General features: G+C 41.6%; 1 protein-coding gene across 4 annotated transcripts; it reads right to left on the bottom strand.

The window, feature by feature from the left end:
• Nucleotides 1–1,576: 1,576 nt before the first annotated feature.
• On the bottom strand, nucleotides 1,577–15,053 carry ZFAND5 (zinc finger AN1-type containing 5). Of its 4 annotated transcripts, none has more exons than XM_072762626.1 (6): nucleotides 14,388–15,053; nucleotides 10,020–10,179; nucleotides 9,483–9,594; nucleotides 8,741–8,844; nucleotides 6,090–6,215; nucleotides 1,577–5,184 (listed from the first exon to the last, which is right to left on the bottom strand). In XM_072762626.1, the coding sequence occupies exons 2-6, from the start codon at nucleotides 10,168–10,170 to the stop codon at nucleotides 5,036–5,038; spliced, it is 642 nt and encodes a 213-aa protein (XP_072618727.1). In that variant the 5' UTR covers nucleotides 10,171–10,179; nucleotides 14,388–15,053; the 3' UTR covers nucleotides 1,577–5,035. The 4 variants fall into 4 exon arrangements, with proteins under 4 accessions (XP_072618727.1, XP_072618730.1, XP_072618729.1 ...); XM_072762629.1 differs by lacking the exon at nucleotides 14,388–15,053 and adding an exon at nucleotides 13,164–14,000; XM_072762628.1 differs by lacking the exon at nucleotides 14,388–15,053 and adding an exon at nucleotides 11,370–14,000.
• Between the last annotated feature and the right edge of the window lie 1,132 nt (nucleotides 15,054–16,185).

The following is a 16,185-nucleotide window of genomic DNA, read 5'->3' on the forward strand; positions in this document are numbered from 1 at the left end:
GGTTAGTTTATATATTTTTTTTGATTCTTGAGCTCTAAAGGGTGCTTAATGCTACTTAATGAACAGATCTTCTACTCAACTAAAATTTATAATGTGTTAAGATTTCCTGTTAACTTCTGAGTAAACTGATAATACCCTAATTCCTGAACAGCCGTGGTTACATTATCAATTTTTCAGATATATACAAGCTGAGGTTCTGTGGTGATCAATGCAATCAAAATCTTTAGGAAAAAATATATTCAAGACAGATTAACTAACCAGAAAGTGACCTATAACTTGTCATCTTGCTATTAGGTATAAAGTGAGGTATGACTTTATAACATCATTAACTATGCTAATAAAGTAGTACATTGTTGCAGAAAAAAAGAAAGGAGTCCTACATTTATGTTATAAAATAGTATAACTTTCACTTCTACAATAAGAACGGAAATGTGCTCTGAGGGGAAACACAAACAGGGCTCTTTGGTTTTATATGAATTAAAAACCAGTGTTTGTATATGGAAATAGCTGAAGGTATCGAATGGCATTTTTATATTTTGCTGTTCACGTATGTTTGTTTTAAAGATTGTACAAACACAAGAAACTGCTTTGTCAAATTTCAAGTCACTTTCCATACCTGCTGCTTCCCCCTCTGAAACCCTTCTATGCAGTTTAAGGCTACACAATGTTAACAACCAGCAACCACATCCATCATTCTCTCCAAAATTATCAGCTAATATTAATGGACAAAAATCACTCTAAGAACTTTGCATTCAAACAATTAAGCAAAGAGGAGTTAAATTAAGTCTCTGAACACAATGTTTACATGACGTGGAAGAGATAAAACAGCCTTTCCAAGTTTTGGCAGTTGCCTAAAATGTACAAGTGTCTTTGGAGTGAAGGGGATAGGGCAGGATGTGCAAGGCTTTGCAATATTGGTAAGTTAGTTTTTGAACTCTGAATGTGTTACTGCCTCCAAAAAAATACAATTTTAACGCTAAATTTTTACAATGCTTAACATGTTACCATTATATTACTTAGTAGACATTTACCCTTTCATAGTTACTTGCTAAGAATTTCAATGGTCTTTCCAGGTTCTGGAAATCATTACTCTAGGACATTAAAATTAGTAATAGCTCAAGAAAATGAGAAGACAAGTCACAGACTAGGAGAAAACATTTGCAAAAGACATGTCTGATCAAGGACTATTGTCAAAATACGGAAAGAACTCTTAAAACTTAACAGTAAAACCTGATTAGAAATTGGCCAAAGACCTCACGGAAGATATATACATGGCAAAGAAGCACACAGAAATAATCTCCACATCATGTCATCAGGGAAATACAAGTGAAAATGAGATACTACTGCACAACTCTTTGAATGGCTAAAATTCAGAACACTGACCAACACCAAATGTTGGTGAACACGTGGAGCAACAGGTTCATACATTGCTGGTAGGAATGCAAAATGGTACATCCACTTGGAAGTTTGGTGGTTTCTGACAAGACTAAACATATTCTTATCACACTATCCAGTGTTCGTACTTGCTATTTACTGAGAAGAGCTGAAGCTTTTATGTTCACACAAAACTTACACACCAGTTTAAAGTAGCTTTATTCATAATTGCCAATGCTTGGAAGCAACTAAGAAGATATCCTTTAGTAAGTGGATGGATAAACTGTGGCACTTCCAGGCAACAGATTATTATTCAGCACTAAAAAGAAATGAGTTATCAAACCATGAAAGGCAGGGAGGGAACTCACGCGTGTATTCCTAAGTGAAAGAAGCCATTCTGAAAGGTTACATACTGCATGATTCCAACCATATGACATTCTGGAAAAGGCAAAATTACAGAGACAGTAAAAAGATCAGTAGTTGCCAGGGGTTAGGGTGAGGCTGAGGAACAGACAGATTTTTAGAGCAGTGGAAACACTCTGTATGCTACAGTGATGGATACGGATCACCATACACTTGTCCAAGCTCATAAAGTGTACACCAGGGATGAGCTGTAAACTAGGACCTAGTGCTTATCATGTGTCAACGTAGGTTCAACTGTTTTAACAAATATACCACTCAGGTGGCAAACGTTAACAGAGGAGGCTATGCACAGGTTGGGGACAGGGGAAGCCTCTGTACTTTCAATTTTGCTGTGAACCCGAAGCTGCTCTAAAAGGTTAGTCTTTAAAAAGTTAATAGGGCATACTTAGTATGTGCCAGCCACTGTCCCCATCCTCATTCACAAATCCTGATTCTGGGATTCACTATCTTCTTAACCATTACGCCATACTACTCATAAAATAAGTTCTTTCCTTCAAGAATTCATGCTGTGGAAGTCCACTGCAGATCAAACCCAAGGCTCTACTTTTACAGGTAAGGCCCACAGACTAGATCAGATCAAAGGACCAGCCCAAGGTCATACAGTTAAATCTTATGATGGTCTGCCTTAGTAAAAACTTTTGGACTGGGGTGTCTGCAGAGGTGAGACTATATAAAGAGAAACGTGGTATATTGGTATATACTTCAAATGATCAAAATCTCAGGGTACACTCCAAAGGTAAAGCCCACTTAGTCTTGCCTGAAGAATATTCAGGTTTGAGTCAAGTCTAGAACTGTTATCTTCCTAGCTGCCTTCTACTTTCTCCTCAATCAGCTGATGCTCCTGACAGATTTAATTCCTTAACTCCAAATCTGTTCCAAATATTGCTTAAAAAATTATGGAAGCCCTTATTACTACTATATCATGCTGCACAAAGTTACAGACCAACAAAGGGCCCATCATCTTGCCATCAAAATCTTCTTTATCCCCCAGATACTACTTTGATTCAAAACTCTAAGACTTAAAATTAATCCTCAAGCAAATGTTGACAAGATGTAGCACTGAGAAGGGAAATGACTGTTAAATTTTGGAAAAAAAAATTGTTGGCCTTCTTAATACCATAATTTTCACCTCAACTGTGTTTCTTCAGTACCTTCATATTTCAGATTTGTTATCTCATAGATTTCCCCCAGTCGGAGCAAAGGTAACAGCACCCAAAGAACTGTGACAGATAATAGTGAACCAGGGTATTTCCATTTTAAACTCTAGCACTGAAAAGTTCTGGTTCTGCTTTTGGCTTCAGCTACCCCATGGGCCCATCTCTACATTAGAACCAAACCCAAAACAGAAATAAAACTATGCCTGTTTTTGTAAACAAATGGTCATGTCTAAAATGTCACCAATAAAGCAAAATAAAATGGAAAAAGTAGATAGGCCATAGTTGTTAAAATTCCATTCCTTTCTCAAGTTCAAAGATGGTTGGGATCCTAAAGAGTGCCTATTCATTTCTGCAAAAACAAACTGCTCATGGTGTACCACACTTGAAGTTTCACAAAATTCAACTTATGGTTCTCACTTGAACACATCATGTTCAGGGATGGCAATTAAAAAAAAATTACAATATAGCCATGCAAAGTCTACATACACAACTACGAGGTTGAATATGAAACGTTTTCTAAACTATTCCCCTTTATGATTGCTAACTATGGCTTAAAAACCCAATGGACAAGTGGAAGCTTCCCTCTGTACATGGCTTTTATTATTTACATAATACAATATAGCATCAATGCTGAATAGCATGATTATGTGCAATACATAAATATGAACTATCTGTACACATCTGCAGATCTAACTCAGAACTAAGGTACATAATAATTGAAAGCAAAACTGAATGCTTTAATTAAAGTAAAAACTAGGACTGAACACTGCAATAAATCAGAAGTAGTGCCTCGTGTACATACGTAACTATTTACAGATGAAAACAGGCATTACCACAATACTAATCTAACTATACTCATTTATATATAAAAAAACACAAGTTTCATACATCACAAAAACCTTCCATTATAACACAGAAGTGATATTACCAGACAAGCATCGGTGAAGTATACTGCCTCTTCTAGTTGTTATTGTACAATGCTGTAGATAATGCAGCCCATGCAATACACCCAAGAACACTAGAGTCCTACACCCAAGTACAATTAATATGATAAAGCAGCCCTCTGCAAGTGGTGCTGGATACCGCTAAGAAGTCTACTGCAGCCATGTTGGTTATGATTCTCCATGCAGAAGGGTACAGTTACATTAAGAACTGAAGTCTTGAAAAAAGCTTTGAACATTCTTTCTTGAACCAAAACATTCAACAAAAGATGCACATGAAAAATTAACTTTTCAGATACCTTTGCAACTTAAAATTCAGATGCATGTTATTCGATAGAGCTGCTGTATGTAAAAAACCAAATGTAGTTTTAATTTCTTCTTGTAAACAAATTAATCCTAGTGCAGTTCTGTGCTACGCAACATTTTTAGCAATGAGAGTAATGCAGACATCTTCTGGTGCAGGCCAGCATGATAAGCTCCAAAGATAGCTCAAGACCCTCTTGGCCTGATGGCTTTACTCATGATAACCAGTTGCGATGTTTACCTTTTGTAGAAGGTCTTATTTGACAGCTTTTAGAAGACAAATTAACCAGGCTTACATATGGCACCATATACTGGTTTCATGGAAAGGTCTGATCCTCTTTATAGCTTTCCTCCTGCTTCCAAAGAACACGTTGTGGAAATTAACAGGGTGAAGTTTAACTATGGTAGAAGTAGACTGCCAGTCCTTTTCTGGTGTACCATTTTTTAAAAAATACAGGCACATAACACTAGCCAAAGATTATACCTTGATTACATTCCCAAAAGGCAGATATGCTGCAAACATGCAGAGATTTCATGTATTATGTTTGGCACGTGGGAACGAAATTTTGTCCCTATCGTCTGTGTATTTCAATTTGCTGTGCAGATTTTCATCCAATTTTATTCAGGGGAGGGCATATACATTTTGTAGGGCTGTATCTATCCATTTCTGCCTGTAACAAACACCCAAACATCCTAAAATTTCAATTATAAGACAGACAAGTGTAAAGTAAAACTCTGGAGAACATCAAAGGAAAATGGCCATGCATCTGCTCTTTAATGTTTTCCTACGATATATTAAAATAAAAACAAAGTTTCAGTCTCTTCACAAGTAGTAATTTATATTCTCTGGATTTTTTCAGCCACAACAACTGGATTCTCTTTTCTGATTTTTGCTGCAGCTTCTGCTTTGTAATCATATGGACAGTTGTGCTTGTCAGAATAACGGTGAAGTCCACAAAACAAATTTCCACATCGGCAGTCAAACCCTGTATACACAAGAGGAAGTAGAGTCACTTGGGAATCTGCAGTAATTAAGGGGGGGGGGGGGGAGGCCTCAGTCACTATAGAAAAGGAACCAGATTTTCATGGTTCTCTGTAACATGAAAGAAGAGTCTGCCACTTTCAATTGTGAAAGAACTTTCAGTCTCTTGACACAGTGAGAAATTCAAGTAACTATCCTTCCAGTAAGTCCTGTAGATACCATAGAGCAGAAACTACCTAGGTCTGGAGCCAGACTGGGCTCGATGCAACTCCTCCTACCACACATAAACTGGGTAATGTTTCCTCAAGTGAAAACTAGGGAAAGAGAACCATAGGGTTCTGAGATTTAAAGGGTACAGTTAAAAAGTATTTTAACACTTTGTGCCTGGCTAAAAGATGGTGCTTACTGTTTAGTTCAGCTACCTTTCCCTCAGAACAAAGAAAAGAAAGAATCAAAAGGGATGAATTTTTATCAATCCAAGAAAGCAAAGTGATTCAGAAGGCCTGAAGCTAATAAAGAGTTTTAGAGAATTCGAGAAACAATGGAAATCAAACCCAATTTCTCCCCACATCCTGCCTGCTTTCTAGTCCACTCTGGAAACTTTGTTCCTGAAAGTCAGGCATTTTGCTACAGGTGTTAAGACTGACCAGTCTCTTAGGGAGCTCCTGGTTATACTCTACCAATAAAATATGCATTGTTTTATATGTTCCATAATAGGGGCAGCCCCGGTGGCCCAGCAGTTTAGCGCCGCCTTCGGCCCAGGGCCTGATCCTGGAGACCCGGGATCAAGTCCCACATTGGGCTCCCTGCGTGGAGCCTGCTTCTCCCTCTGCCTCTCTCTCTCTTTCTGTCTCTGTGTGTTTCTCATGAATAAATAAATCAGAAAAAAAAAAATATGTTCCGTAATACCTGTAAGGCCAACTTTCTTTCTGCACATAAAACATCTGTTCTTCTTTGGTTTGGGCAACTCAGGAGCTTTTTCTTCACTTTGAGAAGTACTAGGCTGAGAAACTGATGGACTGGGCTGAGTGACAACTGAAAAACAAGGGTGAAAATGAGCTATTTGTTAAGAGTTCATGGGCTAACAGTTATTTTAGTAAAAAAAATAAAAAATTTAAAAGAAACAGTATGATTTTTAGTGAAAATATTTATGAAGCCTTTCTTAAAAACATGTGTTCTAAACAGAATCTTCTACTTTAATATCAAAACTTCCTTCAAATCTGAGAATTTGCCAGTCAACATATACTTGCTTCTCTAAATGTTGTAAAATGATTACTCCATTCAAATGCCTTTAAACTCACTCTTAACAGCTAGTATTAGGGAACAAAATCCTGTTTTAAAGACTTGGGAGATGTTGGTCATATGCCCAGTTTTCCCATATTGTAACGGACTAATCGTGAATTTCCTAATTAGGGCAGTCACCTTCAGTATTACTGAGTATATCAGGTTGCCAACTCCTAAGGTACTTGGTTATAAAAAGTCATTTTAGTTTTATAGTGATACAAAAGACTGTATAGACAAATCCAGCAAATTTCAATAAGCTCAGATCATTAAACCCTAATTAACTTCAGATCCCAACATTTTGCAATATTCACTTTGCCATTTTAACAAGTGCTTTATGTGGTCAATGTAGAAAATCTGAACAGTTCTTAGAAAACTTTTTGAAAGATCAGGCAAACAGTCTTTAGGACTGTGTAAGTACTTGAAATTTTGACTATTAAGGAGTCCACAGGCAAAACCATAATTTTTAAAGCACAGCTTTTATTTACATTGCAGTAGTGATCTAAAATGGGTATGGGATTTAGACAATGAAAGATATGATCTTTAAAAACAAGTCCCTGTTTCTCCACCTAAAAGGGCTTTAAATTTTAATTCATATAAACTTGTCAATATGAAGATTAAAAAATTACAGTTCACATTAAAGCCCACATTACCAGTAGTTATTTAAAAAATACCAAATTCTTTTTTTTTTAATACCAAATTTAATTCTACTTCTATAAAATTCAACTATACCAGAAACACAGAGTTTTAATATTAACCCAAACCCAAAGAATAGCAAATTTAAGTATGCAGTGCTAAAATTATTGCTTAAACAATAGGCCAGCACTAACATTATAAGTAAGCATAAATCCAAACTCTAGAGTAAGCTAACTAGGTTTCAGGACAGCTTACTCAAACTCTCCCAATATATAACTCATTTACATTAGTAACATACTGGATGAGTGTAATAGCTTAATATTAGACTAGAAGAATACTATTCTACCTTCTACTTATCCTAGTAGCCTATTATGACAACCTCAATACAATTTTTCTTGATGGTAAGATGGTGAGGAATAACCTATGGGAATATTTGGGGGAGGGGTGTGTGAGATAGCCACTTCCTTGGCTATATAAGTAAACTGAAGAATGATTCCTGGGACTTACAGGGAAGGGGAGTTAAGAAGGGAAAAAGATTCAGTAGAGGCAAAGAGGGACAAACTATAGAACGCCTAAGAAAGAATAATTACGGAGGCTAGCTACAGATTTAAACCAAGAATACTATTCCAAGGTCAGAGTAATTTTGTGTTAAAAAACAAAACAAAACAAAACAAAACAAAACAAAAACACACACAAAAAAAACCCCAAACAGAACAAAAGCCTCACAAATGCACTAATTTGGTCACAGCTTTCTCAGAAGGACTGAACTCATTTCAAAATATTAAATATAGATTCACCTGTTGAACTCAAGAATTTTTACCTTAACTTCACAGATTAACATTGCTATAGTTCACATAAGCTTTGCTATATGATGTTAGCAGAAGCCAACCTCCAAAGCAGATTACATATCCACAAATATTATTTCCTCACAATAAAGTTTTAATGTGTTCAGTCAACACTGCAGCAGGAAATAATAAACTGATTAAATGAATTACATGCCCTAAAAGTATGGAGATACTTGTTCTAGGGTCCAGCATAGGTAATTCAAAACAAGTTAATCTCTGGCAACATGAGAGCCACATAGCAGAGATTCAAAGGCACTAAGTGGGGGAAAAAAATAAGCCTTTCCACACTGAGTTTTAAACTCTCACAAAATCTGATAGGGATCCTACACTTCTTCCATTTGGAAGTTTTTTATTAGTGTTCAAAATGTACTTTGTTCTGAATATTTTCTACAATACTGACAACATCAAGACTGATACTGCTTTCTTCACAGTTTTGAAATTAAATCTATATAATTTCCTGTTTATGAGTAATACTTTCTCAAATGATTTAGAGACCTTTAAAATATATTGACAAACTACCTTTTAAGTTCATTAAATTCTTAACATTTCCAGTCTCCAGATTATAAATTTTGCTGATTTGTGGGACGGGGCTAAGGAGGGGGGTATGGGTAGAGAAGAAAGAAGAGTGAAGAAAGACTATTTTATACTTGAGGGACTTTAAAGATAGTGGTTCTTGCTTAGCCTATATTTAGCTCTCTCTCCAATTTAATCCTTCGATGGGAAGGAAATAATCCCCTCACCAACACTTTTTTGCACTACCAAATCCAGAATGGAACTAGTATTAAACAAAAAGCATACCTGGCTCTGACACCTCTGTTTTCGGGGTAGTTATTTTGTCCTCTCTTGAAATGCTCATTTCTGTCATTTGCTGAGTTACAGGCAAGGCAGCCACAGGCACATTTCTATTTGAGTTCAAGCAAACATTTTTAAAGATGTTAAGGGTACTTCTTTGCGAGATAGTAAGTTGTCAGTTCAACTTTAAATTATTATTTCCAACATGGTCAAATGGAGCTAAATAATCTAAAAATTTAAGAGTATGGGATGCCCAGCACACATGGTTGAGAATAAAGAAAGAAATTTGATAAATGGCTCATCAGTTCAAGGCTGCATATTTGTATACGTTACCATATTCTATTATAGCCAACTGGGAACTTTTAGCTGTGCCTGTAATTTCAGGGCAAAAGGGGCAGCTTTGCCAAAATGCCATGTGTAGCATTCTAATATATAGTCTGCAGAGCCATACTCTCTACAATCCCTAAATCTCAATTATGAGAAAATAAAAGCACAGCTTTCTCAACACAGCATCTTTGAGAGTATCATGGAGTGTGTTGTAATATACATTTCTATTCAATGACCTGTGAGACCAGGTATTAAAAGAATCCTGGAATCTCAGATTGTGGAACACCAGCAAAGCCAAGGGCATCTGATGTATTAACGTCCTCATTATATATGAACATTCATAATTAGAATGGTATGGATAGCATGGTTATCTTTATTTCCTCCTTGAATGTTGTAAAAACCCTGAAATGATCAATCTTACCTTGACTTTTCAGATGTGCTGCCAGCAGCACCTTCACAGTTGTTTAAACTTGTGTCTGCTCTCTGTACAGATGCAGAATCTGAGGTAGGACTGTTGGAACCACTAGCTGTTCCTATTTAAAAAAAGGATTTGTAAGAAAGAGCAACACTACAAACACTCAGTATCAAGACTATTAAGTAAGTAACAAATACTTGCATTTAATTAGGTTAGTGATTTAAGCACTTCAACTGTGTTGCAGAATCCTATAATTAAACAAGTATCCAAACAAAAACATCTATGAAAAAGTCACATCCAGTCACCATAAATATGAAACAAAACCTCAAAATGGAAAATGAAAAAAACTAGAAAATGCTTGTAGATAGTCATTCATTCCTGATGTAGTTGTGCCAAGTACTTGGGCTGCTGCTTTAGTTTCAAGCTTTTCTCAGGTCTTCTCTCCTTGGGCTCCCAGCATAGATTCCCAGTCTTAGGCCCCAATTCTTGGTTCTATATTTTCTGTCCACCAGTCTTCAAATGGATTTTTCCTTGGAAACTTACCCATTGGGCTCATTCTGCCACTATTCTGCTGCCTCTGAAGATGTTCTTTGTAGCAAACGGAACACATTCCATTTGTCCTAGGATTCCCATAAAAGCCACATCCTGTACTACACAGCATGGGCCCTGGGGTCTGGTTAGTCTCCTGAGCCATATTTTTCTGCTATAAACAAAACAAAAATAAAATTTTAGAAATTAGCATGTTACCAAAGTAAAAATCACTAAATTAGTATGATAGCCACCAGTATACCTTTGTTATTTCTAAATAACAAGTTTGTCTCTAACAAAAGCCTAAATTATGGTAATCATTAAAAAGAGCAGGCCAAGAAAATTATGAACATTTGTTGCTTTTATGAAACAATGGGCATTAAAGAAATGGTCTTTTACTTCTTCTATCACTATGATCTTTGTTTCCATTTCTGAAAAGGTCACTCAGCCAGATATCAGAATTACATTTAAATCAATTTGGGCAATTGGCTTCTTAAAGTCACTTTTCTGCTTTCCTGCACTAGACAAGACCATATCAAATGATACTTCAACTGGCTAAAAATATATAAAATGGAACTTACAAATGAAAAAAGACCTACAATGATCACAATTAAGTACCAACTCCTGATGGCTACTGGTGGTTCTTTAAACTGGCTGTATGTTGGATGTAGCTCTAAAGCGTTCTTAAAATACCTTATAACATACTTGGCCTCACCAGTAATTCAACAATTCTGCTATGAGGTAGAACTGTACTTTTAAAAATGTTGCCAACACCGTTACAGAACAGTGAAAAGAGAGCTGGTAGATTATCTAGCGTTTCCAGTTACCTTAGCACCAACATCAAGAAGTGAAGCTCTTTAAGAATTTAGGGGTCCAGCTACTCATGAAATTCCTTTTAAGTTCTGCATTAGAGGTGTGAAATCTGGGTCTGAATACTTTAAAGCCAGTGCCCAGAAACCTGCAAATGCACAAATTATCAGCTATATATTTCTCCAGCCAAAGGTTCTATTAAAACTTTACACAAGTGCTTGTCTTCCTCACATCAGAAAATGAAACCTTTGAAAGCTCTATTTCAATATGGCAAAATAAAGCAAATGTGAACACACCTTTAATAACTATTAATATCCAATGCTAGGTTATCAGAAAGAATTTCCTACAGCAAGCATACCTTGTTTTTCTGGAAGACTTTTAAAATTGGCACAAATACAGTAACGCTATCCTAAATTCAGTAAATTTTCCTAAGTGAAAATACACATAAAGAAAAATTTAAACTATGGAAAGTTTCTGTATCACCTTAAAATACATATGTACAAAAAAAGCATATTTGAGAGCATAATTTTATTAAAGGGAGATTGTGTGCTATACCTTGTGGTGTCATTTAAATGTGCCTTAATGTTGACAATGGAGATTACTTATGATCTGCTGAGTTCCGAACATTTCAAGTGCAGGTAAGTACTTCAAGCTAGAGATTGCCATCTTCTAGAGTTCATATGGCTTTTCCCAACTACCATGCATTAGAATACATTTTTAGTAAGTTACTAAAAACAAGGTTTTAACAAGTATTTAACACTTCTTACCAAAATCATAAAAAGGGGTTAGAAGACTAATCAATTTTCACCTGGCCAGAATCCCGTCAATATTTCTCAGTTAAATGATAGTAATCTTTCCGTTTGTTAGCAAAAAGAAGTATTTCAGCCAATCAAGTTTATGTGGAGGATGATGGAGAACCACAACTTACTTCAAACATAGTACTAATTTAGTAGACACCGTCTCTTTAAATAGTAAGTGGAATTTAGCTGACTCATTTTGGAGCAGGGTAGTGTAAACATTTCAACATCACTTATGAAGTTTATTAATAAACATTTTCAGCTGGGTTTTAAAATTTTTTAATATGGGCAAAAATGCTTCAAATAATAAAATTACGTATGCATTTATTTGCATGCCCCCCACCCAAATGTGTGGGAATCAGCCCTATGCAAAAAGTTCATTCCTTGAAGCCAGTTTAAGAATTCTGCTAGTTCAGTTTCTATACTAACCTCCAGAGTCATCTGACAGTGGCTTTATAAGAGCAAATTGGTCTAAATTTTAGAGTCATCCCGTGTTAACATTAGTGAATCCAATTCTTACAATCTTTTTTTTACAAAAAAAGAGAGGGAGGGAATCTCATCAATGATTTTACCCACTTCGACTTGCCAAGTATCCCACCTTTCCTTCTTCAGAAAACACAACTACTTTCAATTCACTATAAATAGCCTGCAAGGGAGACACAAGAGACCCCAAGACATCAGTTTTCCACAGCTTCCCATCTTGTAGACTTTTCCCCCCCTAGAAAGCCAGCTTTTGAACACCATCACATGTGCAAAGCTTGCCTTAATATTTCTCAGAAGCTTAGATCACATGGGCGAGCGCTTCAGCCTGTCACAAGGCTGCAATGTGACAGGCTGAGCTGGATGGAGGCTCTCACATAAAGCCTAGTCAACAGGGGCCTCTGAAATCAGCTTCTATTTATATCTTAGAGCTTGCCAACTCCTACACAACCTCAAGAACTAAGGATGCTGCGTTCATAGATCTAATATTGTGGGAAACAAAACAAAAAGATACCATTAAGGCTGCTACAATTTTCTTTTTCTTCTTAACGTAGGGAGGGCCAGCGAACAATCTCTCAAATTCAACTAAGAAGATGCATCATTAATCACTCACGAAGCCAAAATGGTCAGGATTGTTTATAAAAACCGAGCACAGTAAAACGAGCACCCAGGCAGAAAAAAAATCCTGATGTTTAAATCCTTTGGCTTAGCAGCAATTTGGGGGAGAGGGTAGTTTGCCATTAGGTGCTGTTTCCCTCCTGCTTGGTAACATTTTAGAAAAAAACAATTATCATTACTATTTAGTACCTTAAAGTTTTGTTGTTAGAAACTTGTGCATTCCTGGGTCAGCTCTATCAGGTACAGAGGAAATGTTTATTTTTATACTTTGTATAGCTGAAATGTGTATTTTTACAGTTTGTGGCTTCCTCTCATAGTTTAAAGAAAGCCAAAACCTAGGCATGTAACAGAAAAACTCTCCAGCCTTAAATATAAAGAAAACAAAGGCTTTTTGCACCTACAGAATTTAGTTTTCAGGTGCATAGGTTAGAAGATGGTAAGAATGCCTACTCACTTGGACTTGAGACCGGAGTTCCAGTCTCTACTTTACTTCTAACTAAAAGCCAGTGACCTTGGGCAAGTCCTTACTCTCCGCATCTGTTCTCTCTTTGCCAAAAGGAAGATTTACTCTTATTAATTTTAAAGTCTCCTTTCCAGGCTTAATACCGGGCCTGAGATAAAAAAATAGAGAATAACTACAATAAATTTTTTTTGGGGGGGAAAACATTAAAAAAAAAAAAAAACTTGTAAGATAAAAATTGCAACGTTTTCACCCGTTAAGTTCTAAAATCCTACTTTTTAAAAATAAGGAACAACATAAAATCAAGTTTTAGTTTGTTTTCAAGTCTGTAAATTACCCCAAAGCCAGGTTTAAAACCAGGGGCTGTGTGACCTATATACACACTTCTTTATCCTAATGTCCTTAAACCAGATTCTGAGAAGGCATTCAATAAAAATAACATGGGCCTTTCCTCAAAACACAGCTCCACCGAGTGCGTGGAAAGCGAGCAAGAATTTCACGTTCACCAGCCTAAAAGCACGAAACAAAGGGGAAGGTGCTCCATTTCCTTCATGAAAGGGATCTCGGGCGAAAAACGCAGCGCCGCTGGCAAAACTAAAACCACGACGACAGAAGATCCCCCTCAGCCACGTTCCAGCCGATTTCCAACAAGCCCCGGACCCCATCGGTCCCCCCATGCCCCTCTCTAAGCCGAGGCCTGGCTCGGGAGAGCCCAGCAGGGCCTCCTCCAAAAACCACTGAGTCATGCAGAACAGCAGCTCCGCAGGCCGGGTCGGGCCCGCGCCGACCCCCGGCACCGACCGGCTCGGACCGGCTCCTCGGAGGCGGCGGCGGCGACCTGGGGGGCGGGGGGGGGTGCGGGGAGCAGGGGGCCGGGGGCGCGGCCGCCGCCGCGGCCCCTTTGTCTCTCCGGGTCCGGCTGCCCACGCCGGGCGCCGCGTCGAAGGCGGCGGGGCGGCCGCGGAGGAGGCCCGGAGCCCACACGCCGGGCATTGTTCTCCGGCCGGAGCGGGAGCCGGTGCGGGCGAGCCGGGGGCGCCGGACCTCGGGCCACGACGGCAGGATGACGCCTCCGTCTTTGTGCTTCCTGAGCCGGCCGGCTGGCCCCCCGCCCCCGGAGGCTCCGCCAGGGGCCCGCGGCCGCCCGGTGCCCCCCACTCCCACCCCCCGGCCCGGCACGAGCCGCCGGGCGCCCTCCCCCCGCTCCGCACCACTCACCCTGCGGGGGTAGGAGCGCAGGAGCCGGGCTCGCGCGCGACGCCGGCGCGGTGGGGCCGGACCCAGGCCTCCGGGAGGGACGAGCCGGGCGCCCCGGAGCGGCCGCCGCGGGCCGGGAGCGGGGCGGAGGCGGAGGTGGCGCTGCCGCCGCCGCCGCGGGGTCCTCCTTTGTTCCTGCAGTAGCACCGAGCGTGGCCGGGACACGCCGGAGCTCGGGAAGTGGGAGGAGGGAAGCGGGGGGGGGGCAGCGGAGGCGGCGGAGGGGGGACCGGAGGCCGCGGCGGCTAACGCTGCTCGCGGCACTCGCCCGTCGTCGCCTCACGCCTCCGCCGGCGGCGGGTTGGGCCGACTCCGAGGGCGACCGGGACGCGCGGGGGCAGGCCTGGGCGCCGCGAGGGCCCGCTGGTGGTGCTCTCCGTCGCCTCGGCTACGGCCGCGGAAGTTGCGTGGCTCCCGGGAGCGAGCGAGCCTCAAGTCCAGGTGCACACGGGTCCCGCGCTCCGGCCGACTGACGCGCTCTCCCCGCCGGGCTCTCGGGCAGTGAGGGGAAGAGGGAGGGGGGCGGGGCCTGTGCGTCAGCGAAAACCCCGACGGCGGCGACGGGGAGCGCGGTGACGTCGCGGGCCCGCCGCCCCGCCCCCCGGGCCCCGGGCCCAGTCCAGCCCGGCCCCCGCCGCCCGCCGCCCGCCGCCCGTCGCGCGGAGCCGAGTCACTGGCGGGGCCGCCGGCCCCAGGGTGGAGCTGCGAGGAGCGAGTCCTGTGGAGAATGCGTTTCTATTTTTAACCCGATTGTCCGCCCTCAGCCTTCCTCCTTCCGATTTTGTCGCTCAAGCCCGCTTCTCGCCATCTGAGTTCTCACGCTTTGTCTCGAGCCCTTGGCCGACATTTCCTTTTCCTCCCTACTCCCCTAACCGCCGCCCTCCCGGCCCCCGCCCCCGCCCCCGCCCGCCCCGGGGTTAGTAGGAGAGGTTTGCCTCGAGAAAAGGAAAAGAGCTCCTCTCGCCAGCTTACGAGGCCTCCCCGGCCCCGTTGCCCTGAAGCCCCTTCGGGCGCTCAAGGGTCCCCCCCGCCCCGCGCGCCGGAGGCCCGGTCGCCGCCGGGCAGCCGCGGGGCAGGCGGCGCTCGTCGCCCGCCCAAGGTCACGGGTGGTTGTGCCGAGTCAGGGAACGCTCGGCCGACTGGCTGCCAGGCGGCTGGCCCGGGCGGCCCCGGCGTGGTTGTTCGGAACAAACTGTTTTGGCCAGCCTGTAGAATCCCTGGAAATCGACTATTCCAGCAGAGCGTCGGGAACTAGGAAAGCACCAGATGTTCTGCTCAAGACATTTGGAGTTGAGGGACAAACAAGCTAGACCTGGAGCAGAGACCAGGCCGGGGGCACAGTTGCAGGAGGAAGTTCAACGGCACGGAGGGATCGGGCAGTTGAGGAGTGAGGCGCAGGCCGGCCCGGCCGGGCTCCTTCCCGCAGCAGCAGCAGCAGCAGCGCCGGCAAAACACCCTCCTCACAGCTGATCCCTCCCGGGCACTTCAACTCCAAAGAACAGTTACTAAGACAGAAAGTGCTTCTGAACTTTGGTCGTCAACAGTGGCCCTGCTGAAAAGTAGAAATGATGTTTAAGGGCTTCCAGGAGCCACCGTTAGAATGGAGTGACACAGGTCCCTCCTGTGTTCCCCCAGACTTGCTGGTCAGAGAAATCACCTGGAGTGATTATTCTGAAATATTCCCAGGCCGCTCCCCTGCTCCCCTGCAGGTGCTTTTGGTTGGTCTGGGGTGGAGGAGCTCAGGAACCTGTTTTTTTTT

This window comes from Vulpes vulpes, chromosome 1 (genome assembly GCF_048418805.1).
Source record: "Vulpes vulpes isolate BD-2025 chromosome 1, VulVul3, whole genome shotgun sequence".
Lineage (NCBI taxonomy): Eukaryota > Metazoa > Chordata > Mammalia > Carnivora > Canidae > Vulpes > Vulpes vulpes.